Source organism: Conger conger, chromosome 9, assembly GCF_963514075.1.
Source record: "Conger conger chromosome 9, fConCon1.1, whole genome shotgun sequence".
In the NCBI taxonomy this organism is placed as follows: domain Eukaryota; kingdom Metazoa; phylum Chordata; class Actinopteri; order Anguilliformes; family Congridae; genus Conger; species Conger conger.
The window spans coordinates 31,488,699-31,513,848 of record NC_083768.1 but is presented as its reverse complement, the minus strand read 5'-3'; the positions used below and the strand labels follow the sequence as shown (position 1 = coordinate 31,513,848).

The 25,150-nt window shown below is 40.4% G+C and overlaps 1 protein-coding gene across 1 annotated transcript; it reads left to right on the top strand.

The window, feature by feature from the left end:
- Positions 1-659: 659 nt before the first annotated feature.
- Positions 660-24,641, top strand: LOC133137443 (high-affinity choline transporter 1-like). The gene is made up of 9 exons (XM_061255728.1): positions 660-798; positions 14,873-15,068; positions 16,835-16,948; positions 19,403-19,558; positions 21,055-21,203; positions 21,373-21,516; positions 23,100-23,253; positions 23,440-23,657; positions 23,775-24,641. Exons 1-9 carry the CDS (start codon positions 727-729, stop codon positions 24,300-24,302), a joined length of 1,731 nt encoding a protein of 576 aa, XP_061111712.1. The 5' UTR covers positions 660-726; the 3' UTR covers positions 24,303-24,641.
- Positions 24,642-25,150: the final 509 nt, after the last annotated feature.

Genomic DNA, 25,150 nt, shown 5'->3' with positions numbered 1-25,150 from the left:
TTTGGGACAACCTACCAGCTGATTTTCTTATAAAACTGCAGGACAGTGTACCTAAGGGAATTGATGGGAATTGATGTTTGGAAGGGTGGTCACAAGAAATATTGATTTGATTTAGCTTTTCACCTGTATGCAGCTCTTATAGTTCATTTTTGTACATCCATGTATAGTACATCCATTTTTGGAAATGTAGAAACTGACAGATTTACAGATTCCGCTTTACAGTTTTTTTATATACAAGTTATATTTTGCACAGTACTGTACCTCTAATGTGGGTAGACAAACAACTGGCCAGTATTGAATAGTTTACAGCACTCTTAAAACAGCACCCTACACTAAAACAGCTCTACCAGAGGCGAATAGCGAATTACCGATGTGACTAATAACTTACCCAGTTTCCTTCTGTCTAATATTACATTTGTCTAAAGATCTGAATATCTCTCCCCCCCCCCCCCCCCCTCTCTTAGGTATAAGGTAGTTTGTTGGCATAGTGCCATGTTCCTATAATCTGCCTCTCATAGCACTCCCGCTGAAGCGCTGTTTTTTTCCATTGAAACTGAAGCTGCCTATCTCTGGTGAGGGTGAGAGTGTGCTGGTTAGGGTGCTGGTGGTGGAGCTATTTATTTCCGTTCCTTTCCCCTCTTTTTCACAATTGTATTTCACTTAGTCTTATAACCTTTTTTCTCAATTTTTTGGGAGTTGGAGTTTCTGGCCTCATCGAAGGCCACAATGGCATCCCATTCCAACGGGGAAGCACAAGGAGACGCAACAGTGGAAGAGGTGTTACGAGTTGGCGAGGAGGTAGGAAATGATCTGATTTATTCAACATCTAGAATTAGCAAAGCCGTTGTGCTTTTCAAGATGTACGTTGCCATCCCAAATGATCCCTTTGGGATGCAAGACGTGTTTTCTCTTTTAGGAGACAGGTATTTCTCTATTTAATTTACCTGCTGTTTTTGTACCTTTGCCTGTTGCCTTTAGTGTTTGACTCAGGCTGCGTTCGGAATGGCTCACTCATTCACTCCCTCCCTTTATACTACATAGGGAAATCTACATGGAGCACTGGATAGGGATTTAGTGGTGAAAAGAGAAGACCATTTCAGACACAACAGATTCTGAGCAGGTTACTTAGCAACGCACACACTGGCTTGGTGCGCAAGAAAGAAAGAGTAATGTAATTTTTTTCGAATTTTTTTCCTGGCTATTTGTGTACCTCAACTAATTATTTATCTGTGATTAATAACTAATAAACAAATCAAGAAAGTTGCTAGTTTTGTTCATGTGAGCATCTTCTGCCAGCCTTTCATTTGTAGATGAGCTCAGCAGGTTCAGCTGTCGCCATCTTGACAAAAAATATCTCAGGTGATCGAGTAGTGTATCGTTTGTACCCTATATTTTCGTGGACTATACAGTGTATATCTCAAATCAGATTCTATTATAACCTTTCAGTGCATGCACAGTGAAAATGTTGAGATATTAGACACAAAAGGTTTACTTATCCACATAAAGGAGCAAAGGAGAAAGGGGGAGCTAATACTGCAAGTGCTGTGGGGCTGTCTTGTATAGGTGAGGCAATGATCCCACGGAAACAAGGGAAGGGCATGGGGAATAGGCAGGCAGATTTTACTTCTTCAGAAAACCCACAGCGATGTCAGTAATGAAGTTAATTGGGGCATATGGTGGCAGGGGGAGCATCCTCTAAGCCATCGTATTGATATAAGTGGAGGCTTTGCCAGGTGTGGATGTGCAAGTAGAATTAATAAGGGAGGTGCACAAGGACAAACTTATGTTGGTGTGGGCAAAAATTACCCCAAAAAATTGCCCCAAAATTAATCATCACAGAAGCAGAATCATGGAGGTAACTATTTAACCTGTAAGCTTTTTAAGACCATCGCCTGATAATGATGACAGTTTCTCTGGCACTAGCTCCTTATTGGAAGTGAAATGTAAAGCTCATGCTATGCTATCTGTTGCTCTAGTTTTGTGTTTTTGGAGCAGTGGAGGAGTAAGAAGGGGGAGTTAGAATCAGTTGTGAGATATTGGGAAAGTCCAAATAAAATTTTTCTGTTGACAATATACCTCTTACTCTACTATGGAGACAAAGATGGCACTGAGGGAGTTTGAGGACAACATTAAAAAAGTAGAAAATTTGATTATTGGGAATGATCAGCTGGCATTTGAGTTGTGGAGGGACTTAGATTCCCTAGGGTGTTTATTGGCATATGGCCATGTTCATAGCACTTCCTCTGAAGCAGTTTTTTTCCACTGAAGCAGTTTTTTTCCACTGAAACGAAACCACAGTTTTTTTCCACTGAAAAGTGAACCACGGTTTTATTTTATATTCAAGTGAGTAGAGTACAAGATGATGTGTAGAGATTATGTATTTAATTCAAGGGTGTATTTTATGGGCAGATGGATATTACAAAACAGGCCAAATAACCCCAATAATCTAGCATGATGATGAGAAAAATAATTTAATATAATAAAGATAAGGATTCCATATTGTGATATGCTGATGAATATTCTGAAATATTTTCCCCATTTTCACAATTCACAATTTTCACACAGTTCTTCTGGGAGGTCATACCCACAACCCCCCTAGGAGGTTACAGTTCATTTAAATCCCCAAATATTAAAACAAAAGTTTTAATTTAAATTTTTTTATTCTATCTTCGGCCAGCATATTTCTGGTCTAGTAGAAAAGTAGCAAATTTTTTGATAGAGACATATCTATGGAACAAAATATCCCACCTGGTTATGAAGTTACGAGTGTTTTCTGTCGTTGAAGTCTATTTTGTAATCTGTTCAGCCATTTTTGGGAACTGTTTTTGCCGGGACTATACCTAAACAAATGGCGTCTTGAATTACCTGTTATTGTTACGTAAATTTCTAGGTTATTTCAGTACCCTTTCCAAGAAGTTATAATGTGTCATATTCAGGCGACGGACAGTTGAGGAATGTCTGGACAAAAAGATGTGCAGATGTTTTGTACTTGGAGAGACACTTGAGGCCATCTGGTCTGCAGTTTTGGGAAAAGGCATGTGGAATTTGAATGCCTGTCGATAACTTTACCATATTTTGTACAAGTTGACATCAAGTTTGCGCATAACTATAATATAATATATATTTGGGTTGGTCCTTGACTTAGAAATTGAGATAGTCAGCACTAAACTATAAAAACATGTATTTTAGTGTAATGTTTGTGTCCACTGTACCTACATGCTCTGACATAAGGCCAGGGTTTTAGTACCTAGAACAGGCACACAGCAACCTAATTTCACAAATATTATGGACCCAAATGTCACAAATTGATTTTCTTGTTCATATTGGCTATTATGTCAAAATATTTGCAATATTTCAAAAAAGGTTTTTCTTCAGTCATAACGAATTCAGCATGGGTCTCTTCCCTTCCTTTCCTATGCCACCATTATTAGCTACATATATCAGCAGGGACCAGACACAAAACTGTTGCATTTCAGTTGTCTTTATGTATCACCATCATTTAGCCTATTTAGAGTGTATTCAACATATATGTAACAAACTCCACTTACAACGCTGTTTGCTTTCTGCTCTTCCAGTACCTCTTTTTCTCTGTGTCTGTTTTTGAGTCTGTGTGCTCTTGTATTTTTCCAGGCCCCGCCTGTTGCCTGCCCAGTAATTGCGCAGCTGCATCTCATCAGCCGTCAAGCCATTCTCAGCAGTTTTGTCTTCTGTTTTTTGTCTCAGCTGTTTTTGAATTCCTGTTTCTGATCTGATTTTTCAGTTCCTGTTTTTGAACCTTTGCCTGTTGCCTTTAGTGTTGCATTCGGAATGGCTCACTCATTTACTTCCGCCCTATACACTACATAGGGAAATCTACATGGAGCACTTGATAGGGATTTAGTGGTGAAAAGAGAAGACTATTTTGGATGCGACACATTCTGAGCAGGTTACTTAGCAACAGACAACGCTTGTGTGACAGTTGTCAATGGCTTGGTGAGCAGGAAATAAATTTTTTCTCTTTTTTTATTTTTTTCCGGACCAGGACCTACTGATTCAGACTTTTTTCAGAATTTTTATTCTCAGTTTCTGTCTCCTACTGTATCCATACAGCTCTGACTATCTTAGTTTCAGTGAAATACCAAAAATGTATAAGTTATATGCTGGATAATTGTGGACATCCATATTATATGTCCACAATTATCCATACCCACCTACACTCTTCCCTTTGTGTTGTAAACAAAAATGCTTTTGTTCAAAAAATCATGTCTGTTACGGCAAAACAGCGCCCACTCGTGAAGCAAACACAGCTTCCCTTGGCCTATATACTTCAATGAGAGACCTTATGAAGCATAAAAGGCATCAATTGGATATTTATGGATTTATGACGCGTTTCTAAGCCCACTTGTGAAGCATGCTTCACTAATGTCTTCTAATCATGTGTGCCCATGTGGTTATTCTCAATACTGAGCGTACTTCAGAATTCCAAGCTGGCAGGTGCCAAAGAACTAACGTGGACTCACTGGCTGTCTCTGAAATGGTTTACTATTCACTAATTACTAATCCCTAACTAGTGAGTGCCCATATAGTGTGCTATATAGTTTATTAAATGACTTGAATGAATTCAGACAGGTGTTGTTATGGCTAGGCTATTAGCTGCAGCATATAGCCACAAGACAATGAACAAACATATCATATAGTCAGTTCTTAAAACATTACTCTAGAGACCTAATTCCACTCTTGCAATGCACAGTCAAGATGCAGCTCACTTAACACTGTGGCGTTCAATTCATGAAAATCTGGAAACTACATGGCCTTGGCTTATTTTATGTATGAGACATATAAAAGGACATATATTCACTGAGTAAACCTCTACAACACATCCCCCCTACACATTTATATCTGAAAATTTTCCAGCACAAGGGTTTAGAAGAATGCTCTTGGCATGTTTATTCGATAAACTGGATGTAACCTACTCGTTCGTTACAAATAACGTTAATGTCAACTATAATGTCAAGCTAGCTTAACAGTGTCACTTAATGCGATGAAAATGGTTTTGATTATTGAATAATGAATACAGTATATTAGGTTATATTAGAGTAGTGATGACGTCGCTAACTTTTAATGACAGAGCTAAATGCAGCATTCAACTTCATTATTCGACCATTTCACTGTTTAACTAAGCTGCTTTTCGTAGCCTAACTTACATTACACGAAGGACAAGTTTTTCACCCAAAGTTTATTAATGCTAGTGAATACAGCCCAATGCATATTGGCAATCTAATTTGAAACACTAGCTCTGACCTGATACAAGTAGGCTATATTCACTGCATTCATACCCTTGTCTGTAGAACAGGAATCAACAGCAGTTTATATAAAACGATTGAGTTGACAGAATACGGGGAAGAGGCCTCTCAACAGAACACGGGGAAGAGGCCGCTTCCACCAGAAGTTAACGTCTGTTGAATGGTAAAAAAAGTGACATGTCTATATAAAACAATGTGTGTAGCCTATGTGTGTGAAGAATTGTACAAGGAACACTTTTGTCTGAGCCATTTAAGCCTGCCCAGTTCGTAGTCTCTCGTTAGCACAGCTTCCAAAACACAATATCAGAGCTGTCATATCGCTCAGGCTAGCCAAGTTAGGTTCTGTGATATTTGTATGTTAATGTTATCATATTTTCCTGGGACTGCCTGGATGGGTGGCTGTCCATAAACCAGTCTCTGTGTTCAAGGGTGGAGTTTGAGCTCCCTTTACCTTCTAGGAAACACAGGCTGGAGAGTCAAACACGTCCAGTGACATCACGTTTTGAGATGTTTTGCCCCATATCTAGGAAACGGCTACACTGACGGTAATTTAAAAAATGCCTACACACATAATTACACAATATTACGTTCTCGTCCAACCACTGTAGCAATGGCTTCCCAAGCCCTTTTATCATTATGTAGTGTCTCAGTAGAAAATTCAGAACTTGGATCGTATAGCTCTTTTCATTTTTCCACCTCAACCATAATTAACCCCATGACGTCCATGTCTGCAGTTCTACTCATGTGCATTTGTTTTGATATTTTTGGCTTTAATCACACTTTTGATTAAATTAAAACAAATAGGCCTATCTAAACTATATAGAATGTTGTTTTTTTAAAGCAAAATGGATCATGAGCAAAAAATGGGACTGTAGCGTAGTGTAAATGACTGGGACACACAAGGTCGGTGGTTCTAATCCTGGGGTAGCCACAATCAGATCCGCACAGCCGTTGGGCCCTTGAGCAAGGCCCTTAACCCTGCATTGCTCCATGGGAGGATTGTCTCCTACTTAGTCTAATCAACTGTACGTCGCTCTGGATAAGAGCGTCTGCCAAATGCCAATAATATAATGTAATGTAATGGATCATTCTACGAAATGGGTGACATTTCCACTTTTCAATTTAAAAAAATTTAATCAAGAGCAAACTTTTCTTTTTTTAATCCACAACATGAAAGACATGTTAATGTCTTCCAAGAAAACATATTTTCCCACCTCAGGCATAAAATCCTTAATATTAATATTATTCTTTTTATTAATACATGGGAACATTTATAATCGGAAATGTCAGTGAAAACTGACATATTATATGACTTTACACATTCACAGTGTGATTGAGAAGGTTCTAGAAAATGATTTCCTTAAAACAGTGAGAACAGTGGGAACTCTGACATCCTCAAAATCTTCAAGAGCGCCATCTCTCTGGATTTCCATGTGATGGGATTTCACAGGCTGTGGAGCTTGAATGATTTTGAGCACCTGATCCAAGAGGTACCACAATCATCTTGTGCAGGCCAGAAGAACCGGTTGGTACATTTTACTAGGCCATGTGCTATCTGTATTCAGGATGATCCCTGGATAAAGGACATTTTCATATTTAAGCACACACTTCCCAATGAGATCTCCACTTTCCTTCTGTCAGCACCTGTTGGGCTGTCTTATTAAAAGTGAAGAGCTGAGTGGTGAAGCGCTGACATCATGCTTTTGTGTAGGGCACATGCAACTGGGAAATGACCTCTCCTTGGGTCAATGTGACCACTTGGTGGGTTTTAATTATGGATGGCACTGGGGGAATCTGACCTGGCAACCTTTCCATTGCCTGCTCCACTGTTTTGCTTGCTACATAAAACTACTTAACAGCAGTAGAGGTTTCTGTGAGGGCCTTATATAGCTCATGGGCATCAGGTCCTTGCCATGGCTTTCTTCGGAAAAGTACCATGTTTCAGACCTTGTCTTGCAAGCCCTCTGCTGAAAAGGAAGAAATTCCCTTAGTGTTTGTATTGTGTACATGGTCCATCACTCAGAAAGTGTAGAACAGATACTTGTGGATATTGTAGCTTGTGGATAATCCAGCACCGGATTCATATGTTCCCATATAGCTGGGGGGCTGTTGAGTTTAGAGGGCGACACTGTGGTAAAGCAAATCGGCTCCTTTTCACTGCCTATGTACAAAACACCAGTGTGTAGAGTAGCTTGTTGGTGCAAGGAACCAAAGTGGACAGCTTGAATCTCTGATCAGTATTTGCATGTGTAATTCTCAGAGAAGTCAATGTGAATCATTCCTTTGACATGTGTTGGGCTCCAGACTATTTTGTGTATTGTGAGTCCCTATAGAGCAGGGGTGTCAAACTCAAATACACAGTGGGCCAAAATTTAAAATTAAACAAAGCCTTGGGCCAACGTTGAACAAATGAACCTTTTAATATGGACCCAGACAAGTTTTGCTTTAACATTGAATATGGAACAAGCAACGCTTCTATAACTTCGAATTAAAAAAAAAAAAAAAAAATACATATCAATGGCATATTAAATAAAATTTAAATAAAAATTGTATGCCTCTTTTCTATTTGCAGCCTTCTGAGGTAAATATCAAAATACACTTTCTCCACAGGCTAATAAATTTGAAAATAAAATAACAACAATGAATGAATCAACCATTCAGGCCTTGGAGTAGCAAGAAAAAGTGCATAAAGAAAACGTTAATTATTGCTCAGTTTGCGACACACTGATCTAATCTGATGTGCCCAAGCCAGATACCTGGCATCTTTTCTTGGATGCTAGTTCATCAATGTCTGGGCTCAGGCTCTGAGCTGAGGAAACCCTCAGTATCGAACGAAGGTGTTCATCAGTCAGACGTCTCCTGTGAGATGTTTTCGTCATCTTCATCAAGGAGAAAAGTTGCTCACATAGATAAGTGCTGCCGAACATGGAGAGCAATTGAGCAGCTGGGGTGCGGAGCTGAGGCATTGTGTCAGGGATGAACTGTGGAAACTGTGCGGCGCCAACAGCATCATACTTTGACTTCAGCGTGTCATTACACTGGAGTTCAATCAGCTCCATTTGGAGGTTGGTTGGTGCGTTTTCCACATCAACTGCGAGGGGATTACTAAGCAGTTCAAATCTACATTTCTGAACATTAAAGTCGGGAAATCGCCGGCTAAACTTAGCGCCGAATACACTGAGTTTTTCAGCAAACTGTGCGCACACGGCGGTTCCATCAATGTTAAATGCTGGACCCCGACGGCACCGAAAAACAGGCAGATTTCACTGCCTTTCATTGTTTACATTTATGGAGATCGAAAATGGTGACGCAACAATAGCTTTTACTGGTTTACTTCACGCGCTCATACATGGCAGTTGATGGCTGTTCGAACTGTCAAAAGTATGACTGTAGCCAGGTCAATATTTTTGCTGGGTACTCGGTATGTCCAGCCTTATAAGTCCAAAGTCCCTGGTTACTTTTTAATAGTTTCAATGGATTTTGACAATAGACATGTCAGACTTCAATCATGTTAACGCTCTCGAGCGTGCGTCAAAGTTTAGGTAGCAAATAACAGTGCTGTATCCTTCTGACGTCATTTACATAGCTACAGAACTGTCCGATCACGTCGAATCACTGATAGAAACAGGATGAATTAATGACGATTCAGAAAATGTATAACTTTTAAAGATTTAAATAAATCATATGGTGGGACTTTTGCCATTTATGGACGGTACGACAGAAAATTCCGGTGCCGTCGAACTTAATCGAATGCTTTTATCTATATCGTTCGAATGACCAAGTGCCGTTAAAAAGCAAATTGTATGGCTTTGTGCTATTCGCGTATGCTAGCTACATCATGCTAACATCGTACAGGGACCAGTAAAGGCTTAGAACACACTAGCACTTAGTTATTGTAAGTTTGATCACCTCTACTGTGAAGTAAAAAAGTGGACAAATTACGTTTTCTGTGAGAAATGTATTGGCGAGCTCACGTGCACACACAGCGTTCTACATTCTAAAGCTCCACTTTGCCCTCCCTAAAACAAGACAAACAGGTCTGTCTTTTACATATGTAAACAGATATTCTGCCTCCCACCTGTCCAGAAAAGTTCTGTTTTCTGCCTTTCTTTTCGACATATTTGGGAAGGGGTAACACGGTGACAGTTGTAGTATGAGGTCGCGGCGTGGTCTGGGAGAGAGGCACGGGGAGGCGGGGTGAGCGGGGACTTTCCTGCCGAAGCACGGATCGCTACTGACACAGAGGAGAGGGCATGTCTGGGTCCTGTCCTGATTGACGCGCCAAAACAACAGCAGAGCATTATGGGATTTGTAGTATTAGCGGTGAATGCGCTGTTACAGTGGCGCCGCCGCTGCATAATACCGACGGGCCAGCTCTAATAGTAATTTGATATTGCCTCGCGGGCCAAATATAATTACACTGCGGGCCAAATTTGGCCCGCAGGCCAGAGTTTGACACCCATGCTATAGAGAGAGGACCCCCCCATGAGCATATGGGCCTCCCTTCCCATCGGCTTCAAAGGCTTCCACACCTCTGAATATTCACTGAGGTTTCGAGGGGAAGGGGAGTCCCATGACCGTTAGGCTTCAAATGGTCCAATCGAAAGGAAGCCGGCCCCTAACCACCAATCAGAGGTAGCGTTCACTTTTGTCAATAGAGTCCCATCATATGCAAATATGTACTGTACTGGAAAAAGGTATAAAGCTGATTCACCTGTACGAATATTCTTGAGCATCTTTGTTGTTGTTCCTGCGGCCGGCTACGAATAAACTTTCCTGTTTTCTAACGACTAACATCGGATCTGCTTCTTCCTGTGACAACGGTCATCTTACTGGTTCCTGGTAAAACTTTGTTTTACTAACACATGTTTTTTGTCAACTCTGCAGTAAGAGTACTATCGATTTATGTTGAACGTATGCCTTATGCATGTATGCAGAAGAGTGTGGAATAACTCCACAGGACTGTCTTTTGTGTCATCCATTGTTTTCTTCACTGTTCACTGGATTTTATTGTGGTTACACCAGGAATTGAGCCACCGATCTTGCATCTCCCAGTCATGTACCTTAACCACTAAGCTACAGGCCGCCCTGTATCTTCTCTTTCTTTCTCTGCTGTGGGGTCCATTGAGTGAACGCAACCATCAAAGCCATCAAAACTAGAGTGTTGAACAGTCTTGTCTTTGCACTCTGCACACTCATCATACATGCACATTTTGCTGGAGGTGTTACAGGTTACAACTTGAGATTGTCATGGATCTTGGACAGACAGATCAGGTCAGAGAGTGGGATGTACAACCCAAAATGGCCAAAGCTTACAGTAAAGGAAGTATGATATTTTATTTGTGTTTCCAGCAAGAAATTTAATGTGGAGATTTTTAATTGTGTCAACCAGAAACCTTCTTCACCTATTCCTGGTAATTGTTTGCTTTCATCCTGTTGTTATACGACTGATGTCATCTCAGGTGAAGAAGGTTTTGACTTTGCAGCGGTGACCCTGTTCATGGGATGTCAGTTGTTGATTAGGAATGTGACAAATCATGAGTTTTTGTAAACGGTTACCATCCCATTTTTAAACGGTTAACCAGTTAACCGATACGGGTCGTTTTTTTTATTATTATTCTTTTTTTGGCATTTTCTAATTTCATTTTGGGCCATCTCAACAGTTACATGTCAACATTGTAAGTCCCATAATAGTCTAATTGCCAAATTAAAGATTTACATTTACATTGACATTGTAACCTCACAGTTGCAAAATTCTTAAAACTAAGACTGATCTGTAAATATATGCTGCTGTTAAGAACTTGTTACAGAAGGGCTTGTGCACTCAAAATTCCGTGGTCACGCAATTTTTGCCTTATATAATATGATAACACCGGGTCTATTTTACCATAGGCGATTGGAATCAAAGAAGAAACGCATACAAAAAGAAATAAGAGAACTAACAGCTACATATTTAAAATACTATAGTATTCAATTCTTTGCGGTGTTTGCATTCTTAACCCTCTGAAATGGCTGCAGATTGCTTGCGATATGTATATTAGTTCAATTAAGACTGCTTTCTTCTGTTTTTATTATACTGATATCACTGTGTCGATTAAAGCTACTACAGAATCAAAATAGCTACAAATTCTGCTATAATTAGACGTTTAGAAATGGAGGCATTGTATTGTTTGCTACATTTAGCTTTAAAAAACAACATTCTATATAGTTTAGATATTTGTTTTAATATAAGCAAACGTGTGATCAAAGCCAAAAAATCCATACAAATGCATGTGAGAACTGCAGACATTAGGAGGTTAATTATTGAGGTGGGAAAACGAAAAGACCGTTACGATCCAAGTTCTGAGTTTTACCGAGACACTACGAGACGAGAAAGTGCTTGGAAAGCCATTGCTGCAGTGGTTGGAGGAGACCGTAAGTATTTTAATATTAGTTGTGTGTATATATATATATATATATATATTTTACCTCAGTGATTTTCATTTAATTTTTCAGGACACAATAAGCGCGGCTGGTGGGTACAGGGCTTTTATCTTATTGTACAGACACAGACAATTGCATTGCTAATTGATGCCATCCAAATTTGTCATGTTCAAATTCTGTCAATATTGCTTCCATCATGTGATGTACAGAACATTTTCCCAAGTCATCTTTCTTGGGCCAAAAAAAATGGGTGCATATATTTAACCTCGTGTTCTGCATCTATTGTATTAGCCAGTCCAATCTATGTCACTTCATGACAGCGTCCTCTGTACCATTAAAGCACCAAGAACTATGGTGTCATCCTGCTATAAATGGTAAGAAGTCCATCCAATATTCATAAGTGATAGATAGTGAGATGACATCATCTGACTGTTAATAAATGTAATGAGTAGCCTATAGCCTACAAAAAATCATCGGACCCTACACCCCTGCCAGACCTCTTCGTTCAGCCTCCACAAGCCGCTTGGCACCTCCCCCTCTCCGAACCTCCACCTCACGCTCACGACTGCTGTCTGTTCTGGCTCCACGGTGGTGGAACGAACTCCCCGTTGAGGTCAGAACTGTAGAATCTCTCCCCACCTTCAAATGCAAGCTGAAGACACACCTCTTCAAGCAGCACCTCTCCCCATCCCTCCCTACCTCCCTGTGAACCTTAATTGTTGTCTCTGTGACTTGCTTTGTGTATCGGTATTTTTTAGTTGGCTAAGTAAGCAGTGTTTTGATAGTTAACTTTGGTCACTTTTGCTCTGTTTGTTTCTTGTTTAAAAAATAAAAAAATAAAATAAAAAAATAAAAAAATAAAGAAATTGGCCCTCGTCCTTATCTTTGCTGTACAGGTAGCAGTTCAAATTGTACTTCCCTCTAGGGTCTTTCAGTGAACTTATCCCTGGTTATGGATATGCACTTTGTTGTACGTCGCTCTGGATAAGAGCGTCTGCCAAATGCCAATAATGTAATATAATGTAATATATGACTACTCATTACTCATTACTCATTACACTATTACACTACTGTATTCTGTTTTGTGTTGATAATTTAAGAGTAGGCAGTTCTGTCAGGAACCAGGCAGAGAGAACCAAGAGCAGACTCAGAGATAATGTGAAGGCAGGCTTTAATGACAGAGGGCAGATCCAAAACGTAAACCAAAAACAGGCAATGGTCGTAATCCAGGCAGACAGGTACATGCAGGGCAGAGTGTAATTGTAAAACAGGCTGACTTATCAGGAACCAGGCAGAGAATAAAAAATAAAAAAATCAGAAAATCCAAAAACAGAAATACAAATAAGGAGTGGCAGGCGGAGACACTAGATGAAGAATGGGTGAAACTACAGTGAGCACAGAGGGTACTTAGACAAAAAACAGACACAGAAAAAACACAGAACCTGACAAGTTCAGTTTAAATGGCATGACCATAGTGATAGGTTTTCAATTTAAACCTGTTTAACAGGCTGCCTGAATCTGGCTGTGAGATATGCTCAGTGTTTTTCACCTCAGGATGGCCTAGGTCAACAGGTAAAATTGAACACTCAATATTAAAACTTACTTCAGTAGGTTCTATTCCTTGGGATGAAAAAGTTAACCTCAAGTAACAACATTAGCAACAATTTAGATTTTCTGCCATTCATATTTTTTTTCAAAAACACATTTTTTGATTCTTCTACAGAGTTAATCTAATCTTCATCAAATTTGACATATAGCATGAGAGAGTATTCCCAATAAAAGTTTTTTTCTTTTGTTGATGCTACAAAACATTTGTCCATGACATGTCAATCAATTGTTGTGGGCCTGACCATTTTTAGTGAAACAGCTGTAACTTTTGAATGCTTTATCTGATCATCATGCAACTTAGCTCAACTCGTACAATTGTAACATCTGGCAGCATGCCAATTTTTGTGTAGTTTCACCAGTAGGTAGCACTATGAGAGGAATATTTTTACATTACATTACAGGCATACAGGCAGACGCTCTTATCCAGAGGGATGTACAACAAAGTTTAAATGAAACTTAAATTGATTTACCAATCAAATTGAGGCTATGACTTTCTGTTAGCCCCCAATTGGCTGGAAATCTGAAAGGTGGTCTGTCGCATTAGAGCAAGCTTCTTTAAAACTGCCAGAAACCCTCCTGGTGCAGTGGTCCAGTGGTTAGCACTTTTGCCTACAAGAAGGAAGGGTTTAAATCCAACCAGGGCCCTTTCCGTGTGGAGTATGCATGTTTTGCAGGTGCCTGTGTGGGTACTTTTCATTGCATTAGATGGGATCAATCTTTAAATTTCATCCATGTGTACTGCTAGTCGATGTGTACTAAGTTTCAAAACGTGGTAATAATTGGCCAGTGTGGACAGAATTATTTTTCAAACTTGCATTTGGTTCTACAGGGTCAATTAGTGGCACTAGGTGGCAAAATGCAAAAATCAGCATAACTTTCAGCAAATTACCAAATAACTTGAAAATGTGTATGCTGTGTCATAAGCAAAGCTCGATGTAGTCCATATGAGCATTCAAAAAGCAGTTTAAAGAAATAGTCCCAGTGGATCACTCAATTTATAAATTGGCTGCCATTTTGAATGGTTAATATTTCACTTTTTCTTTTACCAGTGATGAAAATCCCTGCTTGCATGGTGGTCCAGTGGATAGCAAAGTTGCCTCTGAGCAAGAAGGTCCCAGGTTTGAATCTGGCCAGGGCCCTTTCTGCGTAGTTTGCATGTTCTCCACATGCCAGTGTTGATTTCCTCCACCAAAGTCTCTGTGCTCACTTTCCTTGACACAATCACATCTAATGATCAGAGGGAGCAAGACAGGACCGGGCTGCCCATGCACATTACTATTTGAGAATTTCCATGGGCTGCTCTGGTCCATGACATTTTTATATCTCCCTATTTGCCTTTCCTTAACCAAATAGAGGATGGGTTTTTTGGCATGGAGGCGAAAGACATATGATATATAACATCCACAACCATATTCCTCTACTCCAAGCAATGGAGGGAGGCATGTGGGGATATACTGGAGTCATGCCTGATATGGCTCCATCATGCCAGAAGATATTTCTGGAACAGATTTCTGGAAGCGCCAAAATTTTGACCTGTCTTGACATTTTTTCAACTGCAGGAGAGCGAGACAATGGCTGCAAACATCCCAGGGCTGATAGCTGTCGCTGTGTTTTATGTGATCATTCTGGCAACTGGAATATGGGCATCTCGAAAGTCCAAGCAAGAGGAGAAGAGAAGCACTGGGACTGCGACAGAAGTAACCCTGGTTGCTGGTCGGAATATAAATCTCTTTGTGGGAATTTTCACAATGACGGGTGAGTATGCTACTGTCTCATTTTTCAGAACATTTGAACATTGAATCTAAAAAGGCTATAGCAGGTACTATAGCTAAGATAATTTTAAGACTGAGGTGTCAATGGTGCTCAGAGTGGTGGTCGTAGAAGCCCTGAAGCAGATTCATTGTTCTTATTGTGTCCTGAAAATAATTAACAAAGGAATTAAGAATTTGGATCAGCAGAGTGCTGTTATTTAATTTCTGTTTTTTTAAAAAGGTCTCTGGATGTAATTATACAGTGGGCTCCAGAATTATTGGCACCCTTAAATATTCACAAAAAGTGTGGTAAACGAAAAAATAATAAAGTTATTGACATAAGCTTTATTTTCCAACATGTGTAAAGTAGTGTGCTTTATTAATGATTCAATGGAAAATTACATTAAAAAAAGAAATAATAAAAATTCCCCAAAAAACTGTTCCACAATTATAGGCACCCCCGTTTTCATACTTTGTGCAAACACTGCTGGCAAAGATGACGGCCATGAGTCTTTTCTATAATTTGTGATAAGGTTACAGAATACATTTGGAGGGATTTTTTACCATTCCTCCCTGCAGAACTTTTCAGAATCATTGATATCCTTGGGATACCCCCCTCTTCAGTTCACACCACATGTCTTTCATGGGATTTAAGTCTGCAGACTGAGATGGCCATTGCAGAACATGGTTGTTGATTTTATTTAACTGGTGTATGCTTGGAGTCATTGCCCTGCTGGACAATCTACCGACGACCAAGAGTCAACATCCTAGCTGAGGCAACCAGATTTTCTGCCAAGATTTCCTGTTTTTTTGTTGAATTAATTGTGACATTGATCTTAAATAGTGCACTGGCAGCAAAACATAAATGACCTGCCACCATATTTGACAGTAGGTGTGAGGTGCTTCTCCTTGTAGGCAATACATTTTGCCACCAAACATTTCAATGGTGTGTATGGCCAAAATGTTAAATTTTAGTCTCATGTGACCATAGCATCTCTTCCAGTCATAATTCCTATGAGGTTTGGCAAATTCAAGAGGCTTGGTTTTTTATTGTGCTCAGTCAGGGCTGTCTTCGTGCCACCCTTCTAAAGAGTTTATTGGTATGGAGGTGCCATTTTATGTTTTCTTTAGACTGGGAGACCCCAAGACGCAACCAATCTCTGCGATTCTTAAACTGCGTTCCTTGGGTTACTTATGGCCTCCCTCACCATCTTCCTTGTCGTCCGTGGGGATAATATGCACTTGCATCCTCCTTCTGGCAAGTTTGCAACCATTTCATATGTTTTACGCTTTTTTATTATTACCCTTACGTTTATGTATTTTTTTGTACTCATTACCCGTGATGGTAAATTACCATCTGTGTCTTCTGAATTGACAGTTCTTTGGCTTTTCCCATGCTGATGGATGACAAAGGGATTTTGCATGCTCGTTTCTTCTTTTCATACTCTAGTGAAACACAAAGTGATGGAATGACAAAATATAGTTCCTCTAGACTGAGAATAACTAAATCAAAGTAAACTCGTATTGCCAATTTCACTTTGTTTGATATTATTCACAATACTTTTTTGTGATTTTCATAACAAATATAGTTTTTCGTATGTTTGAACATAAAATATAGATCATTATCCACGTTGTGTATTATATGCAGCCTTTTTTCCATTTTTTTATTAAGGGTAACAATAATTTTGGAGCCCACTGCAAATGGTTTCTTTGAGTAGAAGAATGTGAACTGTGTGTGATGTTTGTGTGTGTGTTTTGTGTGTGTTTCAGCTACATGGGTTGGAGGAGGATATATTCTGGGCACTGCTGCAACTGCCTACAACCCTACAAAAGGCTTGTTTTGGGCTTTAATGCCTTTGGAATATTTTATTAATTTTTCTGTGGGTAAGTACGTGCTTTGTTTTGCTGCAATTTGTGATCAAATGTTATTTTATTCAACAAAAGTTTCAACTGTTTATTTTCCCCTTAAACCCCTCCCAATGGCAACACCCCAGCCCACCCCCCCAGGCTAAATTAAAATACAACCCAAATCAAAACTCAAAACATACCTACGGTATTCCACAAAGACAATTAGAGTTAGGTTCCATTGTGTGTTCAGAGGTGCTCTTCTGCATACCACTGTTGTAATGTGTGGTTATTTGCGTTACTGTCACCTTCCGGTCAGCTTTGACCAGTCTGGCCATTCTCCTCTGACGTTTCTCATTAACAAGGCGTTTCTGTTTGCAGAACTGCTGCTCACTTTTTTGTTTTTTGCACCATTCCTTGCAAACTCTAGAGACTAGTGCGTGTGACAATCCCAGGAGATCAGCAGTTTCTGAGATGCTCAAACCACCCTGTTTGCCACCAACAATCATTCCACGGTCAAGCATCACATTTTTTCCCCATTCTGATGGTTGATGTGAATATTAACTGAAGCTCCTGACCCATATCCCATATCTACATGATTGTATGCATTGCACTGCTGCCACACAATTGGCTGATTAGATAGAACGAGTTGCTTCTACTCAACTTTCTTCTTTCTTTTCTAACAACAACCTGCTAGACCCCCATCAGTCTGGCTTCAGATTGGGCCACTCGACAGAGACCGCGCTCCTCTCCGTCAGTGAGTCGCTCCATGTCGCACAAGCAGCCTCCCTCTCCTCTGTCCTCATTCTTCTAGATCTGCTGCCTTCGACACAGTGGATCACTCCATCCTCCTGTCCGCCTTGTCAGCAACGGGCATCTGTGGCACAGCCCTGGACTGGATTGAGTCCTACCTCTCTGGTCGCTCCTTCCAGGTTGCCTGGGCTGGTACGGTATCGACACCTCGGCCCCTTGCCACAGGAGTTCCCCAGGGCTCAGTCCTAGGCCCACTTCTTTTTTCTCTTTACACTCGTTCCTTCGGCCCTGTGATCACTGCACATGGGCTATCCTACCACTGCTATGCGGATGATACCCAACTCTTCATCTCGTTCCCACCATCTGATACACAGGTTTCTGCCCGTATCTCTGCTTGCCTGAGTGACATCCAGAGCTGGATGGACAACCACTATCTAAAGCTCAACCCAGGCAAGACTGAAATGATATTCATCCCTGCTAATACCTCTCCCCACCTGGATCTCTCCATTTCCCTCAGGGATACCACACTCACGCCATCACTCAGTGCAAGGAACCTCGGCATGGTGATGGACAGCAGACTGTCCCTTTCCGAGAACATTGCGGCGGTGACCCGGTCATGCAGGTTCTTCCTATACAACATACGGAGAATCCGCCCCTTTCTCACCCCCTACTCGACCCAGCTCCTGGTCCAAGCGATGGTTCTGTCCCGCCTGGACTACTGCAATTCCCTCTTGGCTGGCCTCCCAGCGTTCGCCATCAGACCCCTCCAACTTATCCAGAATGCAGCAGCTCGTCTGGTCTTCAACCTTCCCAAATACTCACACGTCACCCCCCTGCTTACTTCCCGCCACTGGCTGCCTGTCATGGCTTGCATCAAATTCAAAACATTGGCGCTAGCCTTCCAAGCAGTTAAAGGGTCTTCCCCAGCTTACCTCCAAAAAATCATCAGACCCTACACCCCTGCCAGACCTCTTCGTTCAGCCTCCACAGGCCGCTTGGCACCTCCCCCTCTCCAAACCTCCACCTCACGCTCACGACTACTGTCTGTTCTGGCTCCACCGTGGTGGAACGAACTCCCTGTTGAGGTCAGAACTGTAGAATCTCTCCCCACCTTCAAGCGCAAACTGAAGACGCACCTCTTCAAGCAGCACCTCTCCCTATCCCTCCCTACCTCCCTGTGAACCTTAATTGTTGTCTTTGTGATTTACGTAGTGTTTCGGTATTTTTAGTTGGCTAGGTAAGCAGTATTTGGATAGTTAAGTTTGGTCACTTTTGCTTTGTTGTTTGTTTGTTTATTTGTTGATTTAAAAAAATAATAATAAAATAAATAGGCCCTGGTCCTTATCTTTGTTGTACGGGTAGCAATTGAAATTGTACTTCCCTCTAGGGTCTTTCAGCGCACTTACCCCTGGTTATGGGTATGCACTTTGTTGTACGTCGCTCTGGATAAAAGCGTCTGCCAAATGCCAATAATGTAATGTAATGTAGATAATCGCAGGAATAAGTTGGTGTAATAAAGTAAAAATGTTCCTAATAAAGTGCTCAGTGAGTGTACGTCCTGAGCTTTATCTTAAATTATGGGCTAAATTGGAGCCCTTCCTTCTTGATATGATTAACGCGGCAGTAAAACTCGGTCCATTTCATGATAAAAAAAAATATTTTACCATAATATATGGATTTTAAAAGAAAAAATCCCTTAATTTTGTATATCTGGACCTCTCTCTCTCTCTTTTTCTCCAGCTGGTCTTTTCTTTGCCAAACGCATGAGGAGTAAGGAGTATGTAACTATGATGGATCCCCTCCAGCTGAAGTATGGGGAAAATCTGACCTGCATTATCCTGATTCCTGCTGTGATTTCTGAAATCCTATGGGTAGCATGCATCATGGCAAGTTTAGGTAAAGTTCCAACACGACTTGACATGCAGTAGATATACCATGAGGTGCTAAGGTAAAGGCAGAACTGATACTGAAAGATATTGGTAAGACATCTCTGGTTCGGAAGGGCAGTCCTGTTTTATGAGTGATAGTTTTTTGAGTTTGGTTTGTATACCATCCACTAATGACAATTTAAATTATTTAATTATTATTGCTGTAGTTCCCGCCTGGTAAAGCAGAACATACAGGTCCTTATTCCAGTGGTTTGAAATTTGTACATTCCAAATGTACAAATGTATCTTTCCAATTATTAACCCAAGATTAAGCAGGAACATCCACATAATGTATAATTTGCAAGGTCCCATCAAACTATTTTAGTTCTACCAAAATACACCAACTGTGTAGGTGGACTAAGAGTGCTAGTGACCACGTGGTGGAATGTGATGTTTTGTAGTTTCAATATCACAACTTGTTTGCAATTTAATTTATTGACCCATGGCAGCTTTGAAAATCATGGTTCTGATATTACCAAAACATAAATGACCCCTATTAATGTCAGTTAAAAAGACTGAAACGTTGGTTGATCTCTCAGCACTACTGTTATTTACTGTCCTTTTATTGTTAATAGCCAAGTTACATTTACCTGCAGAATAACCATAATGATCACAGACCCCTTCATATACACACATATTGGGCCTCATTTATCAATATTTTCGGAAATCCGTGTACAAATGTATGTGTGATCGGTACTGAACTAACTAATTCCGGCAGATTTATCTAACACACGTAGGCACACCTTTTTTTCGTATCCATGTGTGTATGTTGATAAATACCAAGTAATCGTACATCAAAGGCACACTCACAAAATTTGAGATTAGCATAAATTGACACCCCTAAAATACCATATATGGAATTTCCACAACTTAAAGAGACAGCCAAAAAAGAAAATAGCTTCTCTGATGCAGAGATTGAAGATTGAGATTGAAGTACAAGGCAAAAACATATTTTATTCCATAGTGTAGACAGTGAATTGTCAGGGCTGGGGAAGCATAAAGCCTGGAAATATAGCCTAGCTGTTGTAAACTCTTTCTCAAGTAACGGGAGGCAAAAAGGGTGGCACTTTGCCTGGAAACAAACAACAAAACATGTCAGATAAGGTACAATTCATAGATGATTGCTTGTAAGGCCATGAACATATGTTCAGTACCAAAGGTAGATAGGCAAAGTCTGTAATTACCATACCAACTGCAACTTGAGGAACTACATTACTGAGACAAATACAAATCCGAAAGTCCTTGATTAAAGTATAAGATACAAGGTATACAATATGAGGTATAATAATAGGTATAAAATACAAGGGGCGAGCCAGAATACAGAGCCAGGACACTGCTTTGAGCAAACTACGACCATAATGCATTTGAAACAGCTGCCAAAGAGGGAGTGTATCGCCATCTGTTGAAAAAATGGTTTAAACATTTGTATCATCCTTGGACTGATTCTCAATGGTTGTTTTCCAGGAGGAACCATGAGCGTCATTCTGGATATATCGTCTTTCTACTCTATCTGCATCTCAGCTGCTGTGGCAATAATATATACGCTTCTCGGTGGAATGTTCTCTGTGGCCTACACTGATGTCATACAGTTGGCCTTCATCTTTATTAGTTTGGTAAGTTGCATCCTTTCATGAAATAGACACCAGACAACACCTGCAATGCCAACTGCCAATTGTGTTATATAGAGCCACTTTTGTTATCTGTCATAGATATGTAATATTTGCATAATTTTAAATGCACCTGAAAAGCATAATATTATTTGTTTTATTTTGTATGTAACAGTGGCTGTGCGTTCCTTTCCTGATAATGAATCCAGCCTCCGCTGACATCACACTCACAGCATTCAATGGGACCTTCCAAGCTCCTTGGGTGGGAACACTAGACCCAGAGGATTTGGGGCTGTGGATAGATGATTTTCTGGTTCTGGTATGTGCAGGCTGCTCAACAGACAAATGCATGTCATTGCATGTACAGCATGTTAATTGCTAAACTCCACCATGACCATGACCAGAAAGGTTTTATTTTGACTTGCATCCTCATGTGTGGTCCTTTTTTGAATGAAAAACAATAAATTACAAATTGCGGCAGAATGTTCACCACACAACAGTTGAGGTGGAGAGGGAGAGAATAATGTTTTTGCCAATTGAATCAAGGGATGATTAGGTGGCAGTTTGAAAGAGACAGGGTTGGGAATTTAACCAGGATACCGGAAAACCCCCTCCTCATTGCGAAGAGTGACATGGGATCTTTAATGACCACAGTCAGGACCTCGGTTTAACGTTCCATCCAAAAGTCTCCTACAGCACAGTGTCCCCATCACTGCGCTGGGGCATTGGGGATAGTTGGACCAGAGGAAAGATCGCCCTCTACTGGCCCATCAACACTACTTCTAGCAACTTTTCCCAGGAGGTCTCCCATCCAAGTACTAACCTGCTTAGCTACAGTCATTTAGCAGGAGTTGTGTGCATTCAGTTAGTTCAGTTAGCTGGAGCTAGCAAGCCAATCAGAAGACATTTTTGTTCATGCCAGTGAGCCTTAAAAACAATCACAAGTATGGCTCATCAGAGGTGCTGGAGGATGGACATTTAAAACTGGATAGAGATAGTTTGTTGTACTTAAAACCACAGAAATGCCTTATGGATTTCAGGACATAAAATATAACACTGGACAATACACAATATGGGACCTTTAATGTGTTTACATACGTCAAATTCATTTCTGTTTTTGTCTCTTGTGCACATTTCAGCACATCTACTGAACCTTGATGGTACCTTAATAAGACTAGGGCTCGGTACTGAAATTCTGTTCCTTCAGTGTACCAACCAAATCTTCATGGAACTGACGGGAACCAAAATCTGTACAAATTCTGTCAACATATTCGCATTCAGCCTGCTTGTACATATACGAATGAGAATAAATAAAATAGCCTGTTGCATGAATGTGCACACACAGTCAAGGTCCAGGTTCACTTTTCTAAAGTGGACATAATAATGCAACAAGTGATACCATTATATATCATTGTGGTTTTGTAGGCTTAGCTAGTTCATATAACCCGTTGATTAGCAAACAAAAACATAATTAGAATTATTCAGTGACAAAGTGTCAGTTGACCATGAATATATCAAGCTCAATCTCACCTGTTATTTAAATGAAAAACACAAAATACAAAATAGCCCGATCCCCCAATATGGTGAGAGGCTTGAATCCGTGCCATACTACTGTCATAGCACTTTCCGCACTGTGAGTCTATTACCCTCTCGGTAAAAGTGTATAAGGAAGGCAGACTGTCTGCTCTCTTAAAAAGATGGTGCTTTGTACAGAACCAGTGTTATACATATGCTTGCCTAATGTGTTTCTAGGTAGCATTATAAATTAAAGCATGTTTAAAGAGACTGTCACCCACAAATGTGGTTATATTGTGCATTATGTTTTAACTGATACTGATTTAACTCACCATTGACCATTTACTGTTGGAGGTTAATTTTACATTTACGTGGTTTCCTTCTCAGAGTCTAGGAGGTCTGGCTTCTCAAGGTGTACATCAGAGAATTCTCTCAGCAGCATCATCCAAAGAGGCCCAAGTCATATGTTTTGCTGCAGCAGGATTTTGTTTTATCCTGGGCATTCCTTCAGTGCTTCTTGGAGCAGTAGCTGCATCAACAGGTAGGAGGAAGTGTTTCCCCTCTCCTGCACTTAACCAACCTTTATACTGTATGTTAACGTGTGTGCGTGTGTGTGTGTGTGTGTGTGCGCACTCTTGCGAGTTTCCGAAAATATGAGCATGTCTGCATGCACTGCATACTTGAGGGTTATGGATTAGTTTGTTAATAAAGAGTCTCTTTTTTCCAGACTGGAACATGACCAGTTATGGTTCTCCCTCCCCTTATGAACGTGGTGAAGCTACTAAAATTCTCCCAATCGCTCTGCAGCACCTTACTCCCAAGTACGTCTCCATCTTGGGGATTGGGGCTGTAGCAGCAGCAGTGATGTCATCCATAGACTCTTTTCTCCTCTCCTCTGCTTCCTTATTTACCAATAACTTCTACAAGTCCTTGCTTAGAAAGAAGGTGAGTTGATTTGTACAAACCCACAAATAGAGCAAACGAAACTGAAAACACATGCATATCCCTGTATAGATTTGATCTATATCACACAGACTTTTGTGTGTTGTGTTTCTGTTTTAGGCTTCCGACAGAGAGCTGCAGTGGGTGATCAAGATCTCAGTGATGGTAGCTGGACTGGTAGGAATGGGGCTAGCCTTCTTAGGGAACAATGTTCTGACCTTCTGGTTCTTGGGTACTGATGTGATGTACACCCTGGTTTTGCCTCAGTTCATCTGCGTTCTCTTCTTCCCCATCACCAATGGTTACGGTGCTTTGGGGGGTTGCATCCTAGGCGTGATGCTGAGAGTGCTGAGTGGGGAACCCCTCCTCCACTTCAATCCTGTCATCCACTTCCCCGGCTGCAGGCTAATCGACGGCATCTATGTCCAGTACTTCCCCTGTCGGACACTAGCGATGCTGGTGTCCCTGTGTGCTAACATTCTGATTTCCTATGTGACATCTCTGCTGTTTGAAAAAAGACTCCTGCCAAAGAGGTGGGATGTACTGCAAGTCAGGACCCACAGTACACCCAGTAGAGCTGATGAAAAATCAAATGTTAACAACAACCTGCCTGGAGTTTCTGATCAACTGCTTGACACAACTTGTTAGATTCCAAGTAAAATGATTTACTTCAGGTCAGAGGAGGATACATGGTTCACTGCTTTGTGTTTATTGTATTGGGACTATATTTAACAAATAGGATACATTTTGATAAAATAATTGATAGCTGAATTCTGATTATTATCTATGGGATACATATCTATGGGAACTGTGGGAATCTAAATAAGGTTGCTTTCTTTTTTATGTACTTGCCTCCAATTATTCCAATAATTTTCTTTGGTTGATTTTGACTGTTTAAGATTAGGGAAAATAGTAATGATCATGCCAATCAGCTAGATACTTTACAATGCTGGTATAATTGGAAAACTGTTTGCTGCAAGAACAAATTCTCACTGTAAATTTCTTGATTCACAACTCATGATCATGTAAAACACCAATAATTACATTGTACTGTAACTTACGGTCATCACAAGAGTATGTCAAAGATTAAATGCAAATTTGAAAAATACCAACACAATGTTTCGTGTGAAATGTTTTTTGTTTCAAGTTTGGTACATTAATCTTCATGAACTGGTTTCACGGTGTGCCAAATAGGGTAGCCACCAGCCTTGAGACAGAACCCCACTCTGACATCCAGTCCTTCTCTATAAATAAACCATTCTGATATTTAATGCTGTGATAATGTATGCTCGGCACTCACACTGCAAATCCTGTCATTCAACCACATCCCAATGATGCTCTGTTGGATTTAGATCTGGGGACAGTGTGGGCCATTGGAGTCAATAAAAGTCACTGTCATGTTTGTGGAACCAGCTTGAGATGACGTGCGCTTTCTACTGCTGAACAGATACATTTTCTCCAGGCATGACCAGGTAAATCCAAGAAGAGGTTTTTAT